This window comes from Platalea leucorodia (genome assembly GCF_965183815.1).
Source record: "Platalea leucorodia genome assembly, chromosome: 10".
Lineage (NCBI taxonomy): Eukaryota > Metazoa > Chordata > Aves > Pelecaniformes > Threskiornithidae > Platalea > Platalea leucorodia.
In genome coordinates this window covers 11,102,329-11,108,011 of record NC_138832.1, presented here as the reverse complement: position 1 = coordinate 11,108,011, position 5,683 = coordinate 11,102,329, and the positions used below count along the sequence as shown (strand labels likewise).

Here is a 5,683-nt window from a genome sequence, read left to right as displayed (position 1 = left end):
CGCCGCTCTGTTTACCAGGGAGCAGGGCCGTGCCCTGCGCCTGCGCGCGCGGGGCACGCCGGGAGCGGTAGTCCCGGCGGGGCAGCGGCGGGCGGCCCGGCCCGGCCGGCGGACTACACTACCCAGCGTCCCCCGCGCCGGAGGGGCGGGGTGCGGGGCCCCGAGGGCCGAGCGTGGCAGGCGGCGCGCCCGCGGGACTACAGCTCCCAGCGGGCACCGCGGCGGCCGCACTTACATAACCTGCCCCACCCCGGCGGCCTGCGGGGCCAGGCCAGGATCCCCACGGAGGGAGCGGCTCCTCCGCCCGCAGGAGAGCGTGCTACTGCGGCTGTGGAACTACGGGGTGTGCGGGCCCGGCAGCGCGGCTCCCTCACGCCGTCCCGTCACGGACGGGAGCCCGTTTCCGGGACACGCCCCAGCGCAAGGCGTGACCGGCCCGCCTCCCGGGCCCGGCCCGTTCGTCAGAACCGCAGCAACCAGGTTCCGGGGCCCCGGTACGCCCCGCGCCACACAGCGCCCAGGGCTGGCCCCGCCCGGGACGCTGTATGGCCCAGTCCCTATGTAGGTTTTTCGGCCCCGCCTCCCGGTTCCCAGCCCAGGCACCCGGCGCGGCCGACTCGGCCTCGGGCTCCGCTCCGCCCCGCGGGGACCCGGCAGGGGCGGCCCAGGTCGCACGGGGCAGCGTCGAGAGCGAGCCCCGGCGTGCAGGTTCCGGGGCCGCGCCGTGGCGTGCCCCGCGCCCTGAATACCCGCTCCAGTTATTCAGGCGGCAGCCGGGCGGCGGCGCTGGCGTGCGCGGACGGGGCGGCGGCTGAGGGACCCCGAACGCTGGATGCCCGCCGCGTTATGCAGGCGACGGGCGGGCGACGTCGCGTCGTGCGCGGGCGGGGCGGGGCGGGCTGCGGCAGCGGGCGGGGCGGGCCGGGCCGGGCCGGGCCGGGCGGGGCGGCGGCACCACCATGTCGGAGGCGGCGGTGGCGGACACCCGGCGCCTGAACGCCAAGCCGCAGGACCTGACGGACGCGTACGGGCCGCCCAGCAACTTCCTCGAGATCGACATCTTCAACCCGCAGACCGTGGGCATGGGCCGCGCCAGATACACCAGCTACGAGCTCCGGATGCGGGTGCGGCCCCCGCGGGGCCTGCGGGCCCGGGGCGGCGGGCGAGGCCTCGGGGCCCGGCCGTGGGCCGCGGAGCCCCGCGTGGGCCCGGGCGGGGCGGCGCTGCCCTGTGGCCGAGCGTCCGGCCCGGGGAGGGGAGGGGCGACGGCGGCGCTTGGTGCGCGGTGCCGGGGCGGGGAGGGCCGGGCCGGGGCGGGGGGGTCTGGCTGCTCCGGCCGAACGCGGCCGGGACGGGGAGCGGCCGTGCGGGCGTGGGGAGCGGGGCCAGGGCGGCCCCGTGCAGCCCGGGCGTAGCTCCTGCGTCTCGCGGGAGGCAGGCGGGGGCCGCGCTCGTCTGCGGCGGCGGGGGGCGGGGGAGGCGAGCCCCGGCCCTGCGAGCCGGGCAGTGCCGCGCTGGGGCTGGCAGCGCGCCCGCGGCTCTCCGGTGGGCCCGGGCTCAAGGTCAGAGCGTTCGCAGCTGGTGGGTTTGCCGGGGCCCTTCGGCATCCAGCGGAGGCCGGTATGCCCAAGGACAGGGAGGGTGCTGTCTCAGCAGGCTCCTGCGCCCGTCCCCTCTCCGGAGCCCCAGGCCTGGCGCTTGGGCACGGCTGGGTGGTTGCTGAGCAGGGCACGACTGCACGCAGCTGGTTATCTCAGGCAGGGGAGGAAAGCTAGCTAGCTAGCGGTATTTTGGGACCTGATCATAGTGCAGTCTAGCTACCCCTTCTGGGTCAGCTTGATCACTTGACAAAGAGCCCGTGATCCCGCGCAGGCTGAGGACTTCTTGCAGGGTTCTCTTAACTGGGCCTCAACCAAGCCGAACTGGGGACTTCTTCACAGCTCTGCATCTGATAGCTGAAGGAAGTAAAATTGAGCTTCCCCTGAAACAAGCTACCTTTAGCGTATGTTACGGTGCTGACGTTGACTTCTGTTCATAGCAGGATTTAACTGCTAAGTCTCCACCGCTTTTCAGAAGAATTGGGTGTTTGCTTTTTTCTGACCCTTGGTTTCCATCAGCCTGCCAAAGGGTGCCTGGCAGGTGTCACTGAGAACCTGTTAGTCCCACTGAAACTAGCTGCCACAGAGATGCTTTGAAAGCAGCTGGTTTTATTTCGCAGACCTCATAAGAATATAGTTAAATGTGTTGCAGCAATACCTGTGTTTGTCTGGGTGCTGCTTGTCAGAAGGTTTTGCTACCTCAGTTCCTTGAATGTTGCAGGCTGCGTTGACAGGGTAAAGGTGAAGTTACTGTGGCTGTCAGTCTCTAGTGGCAGGGGAGGAGGGTGGGGAATTGCTGCACGTTCCTCCCGTGACACAAGCCAGATATGAAAAAGCTGCTTGCCTGTTAGGGTAGGTGATCTGTTCTGAAAGAAGACTGTGGCACGAGGTCTGGCCTCAAACAGTTGCTAGGACAAGATTTCCTCCCTTAGTTCTTCCACGGAAATGCCAGTGTCAAGTCAGAGGTTCTTTTGCTCTGCAGGCTGCTGTGAAGCTCTCTTGTAGATCACTTCAAAATGGAGCAAACTCAGGGGAAAAAAAATCGGCTTTCTCTGTATTGTGAGCCCTGGTTCCAGCGCGTGCCCCTGGGAGGGGGTGTGTTCCTGAAATAGTCACTTGAGGGGGAGGGAATGGCTGGCTCTGAGTAGCCTGGCAAGTGCTTGCTTGATTCTGAAGGGCTTTGGTGTTTGTGCTCTGTCCTGAATAAAGAAGCTGGGTGTTCTCGTGATGCCTCCTTCTCAGGGGGCCTAGTTTTCTAAACGCAGCTTCAGGTTTCAATTACGTCTTGAAATACTATCCGGCTTCCAAAGCAACCTGCAAATTAACTACTTCTCTTCGTTACAGACAAACCTCCCAATCTTCAAATTGAAGGAGTCATGTGTGAGGAGACGATATAGTGACTTTGAATGGCTGAAGAATGAGCTGGAACGAGACAGTAAGGTGAGGCCTGGCTCAGACCTGCCTATTCCTGAAACTAGGACGTATGGGAACAGTTGTAGCGATGTCTTGAGCTGCCCAGAAGAGAGGCCGTGGTTGTGGGCAGCTGCTGGGGCTTGATCTCTGTCAATGTAATGGGGCTGGAGATGAGTGTCAAACGGCAAAGGATATCCACTTGCAGGTGGCCATTCTGCCCACAGGGTGATTCTGTGCTTTCAGATTGTAGTGCCACCGCTGCCTGGAAAAGCATTGAAACGACAGCTTCCCTTCCGAGGAGACGAAGGCATCTTTGAGGAGTCCTTCATTGAGGAGCGGAGACAGGGACTAGAACAGTTTATTAACAAGTAAGCTTGATGTTCTGGGTTTGCTGTGTGCTGCCTTTCCAGCTACTGCTGGTAGAAGAGGGCTGTGGGTTGACCGGGAAGGAGTCTGGATGTGCTGCATGCAGGTGCCGTGCTAAAGGATGGCGCCTGCAGCCGGGTAATGAAACCACAGTTCTGAAGCAAGTCCTGCCTTGGGTGTGGGTTGTGTTCAGCACTCTCTTCTGAGAGTGAAGCAAATCTTAGCAGTGCTGCAGAGACCCACTGACAGGGTAGCGTTGGTTCAGGATGCTCAAGCCCTGCTGCAGGGCATGGTGTGGGAAGGAACACCCTGTGCTCAAGCACCTCTTGCTGGCCCTGTTGCATGCCGATCTGGTGACCTTGGCCTGAGCCCGGTGTGCGTGTGCTTGGAGCTGGCTGCCCGTTAGCGAGGAGGTCTGCCTTACTAGCTCCCTACAGAGAGCGGAGGTGGGGGGGTCTCAGTGGCGCCTGTGCTAACCTCCACATCTGATTTTCTTCCAGAATTGCTGGACACCCACTGGCACAGAACGAGCGCTGCTTACATATGTTCCTGCAAGAGGAGACTATTGATAGGAATTACGTCCCAGGGAAAGTGCGCCAGTAGGAGCACCTGGCACTGTCTTCCTCCATTCCACCCTCCCTCCTGCAAAAATGACATTTATTTTTACACTAAATCTGTCTTCTCTGAACCAGCTTTTCCTCTCTTGAACCTCCCAGTTTGTTCAGTATTTTCCTCTTTTGTAACTGGCAGCAGCTTGTTCTACTGGGCTGTGGTCTTGACCTAAAGGTATGAAGATTTATGCAAGTGAGCGTGTTGTCCCGCACCTAGTGGCAGATGTGAACAGGTGTGGAGCAGGAACTTGCTTATTGCGTTATGGCGTAGGAGCTGCCTCTCTCCCTGTACAGGAAAGTATGATATGACCTTCACTCCCCTGTCCGTGCAGCCCCAAACATCTCTGCAGGAGACTCTGAAGAATAGCAGTTGTCATGTTGGTCAGTGATTGCATTGGGTATTAGAGTTTTACTAAGGCTTATCCAAACCAGTGAGTAGGTGCCTGGGTGTGTTGGTCTCTCGTCCACCCCATTCACCCTGCATGAAACCCCCATTCTTCACTGTCTGGAAGTGCTGAGACCCAAGACCTACTCTAACCCTGCTCTCAGCCTCCTGCATTACAGACCCATTTGGTGTATTCGTGTTAATCCCCCTCCTTTCTAATGTGCTGCTGGCAGCTCGAGGGGTTTCCATGGCGTGTGCTCTCATGATGCTCTGCGTGGGCAGTTTGGCGCGTGGAAGCTGGGGTAGCCTGTGCTGTAGCAGTGTGTGCCGTGATGCCTTGGCCCAGGGTTTAAAAAAATGCCAGAGCTTGCTCTGCCGCGGGCTGGCATGGTGGTGTTTCCAGCAGCACCCTGCTCAGCTGAGCTGTGGTGACCTTATCCTGCGCCCCAGCTGCAGAGGGGAGGAGACGGGTCTGGCTGAGGAGGAGCAGGGAAGGGCTGGCGGGGGCTGTGGCCATGGTGGCTGCCACAGGCGGAGCCCAGCAGCAGGGGCCTGGGGTGAGGCCACCTCTCCAGAAAGGGACGGCAGAAAATGGTCGGTCAGTCCTGGGTTAGAGGTTTGCTTACAAAGCAGGAGAAGTAACAATGGCTTTTTGTGTGCTCTCCCCTGTTCTGCAGTGAGCTAGGCAGTTACTTGTGTGGAAGCGAGGACACGAGACTGGTCAGGGAGGTTCAGAGCTTGAGGGGGACCGCACGGCTGCGGCAGAACCGTCCTGTGGAGGCTCGTCCAGCTGCTGCAGCTGCGGTGAACGAGGCTGGGCCTCATCGCGGGGGCTCTGCAGGTCAAGGCTGGCTGGTTTACGAGCGCTTGGTCGCTTTGTGGTGGCACGGTTGAGCCTTTCTTGCGGTGGCGGCCCTCCCGTTCCTGCCAAGCACGTTCCCCAAGGCCTCCTCGATGTCTCCTGGGTTTTCTGGTGAGGAACTGGCGCTGCTGGGCGAGGGGTGGCTCTCGGGGAGGAGGAGAAGTCACTGAAAGCGGGAGGGAACCGCTCCAGCCGCGGGACAGCGCAGAGGCTGGTGCTGGCGGAGGCGGCCCTGCCCGCGGTGGGGCTCAGCCCCCGGCCCCCCGCCGCTGCCGGCCCCCGCTTGGGGCGGCCCCTTCCTCCTGCCTGTTCTGCCGCGGGGCTGCCATCCACCCAGCTGTCCCCACCCTGTCCAGTGTAACGTCCGGTTCCGTTCGCATTAAACCACTGTGAAGCCAAGTCTCTGCCTCGTCCTGCGGGCCACCGAGGCGGGGCAGCACCGGGAGGG

General features: G+C 62.1%; 1 protein-coding gene across 1 annotated transcript; it reads left to right on the top strand.

The window, feature by feature from the left end:
• The first annotated feature begins 902 nt into the window (after nt 1-902).
• On the top strand, nt 903-5,672 carry SNX12 (sorting nexin 12). Its single transcript, XM_082322934.1, has 4 exons — nt 903-1,124; nt 2,943-3,038; nt 3,255-3,379; nt 3,878-5,672. The coding sequence occupies exons 1-4, from the start codon at nt 960-962 to the stop codon at nt 3,978-3,980; spliced, it is 489 nt and encodes a 162-aa protein (XP_082179060.1). The 5' UTR covers nt 903-959; the 3' UTR covers nt 3,981-5,672.
• The last annotated feature ends 11 nt before the right edge of the window (nt 5,673-5,683 follow it).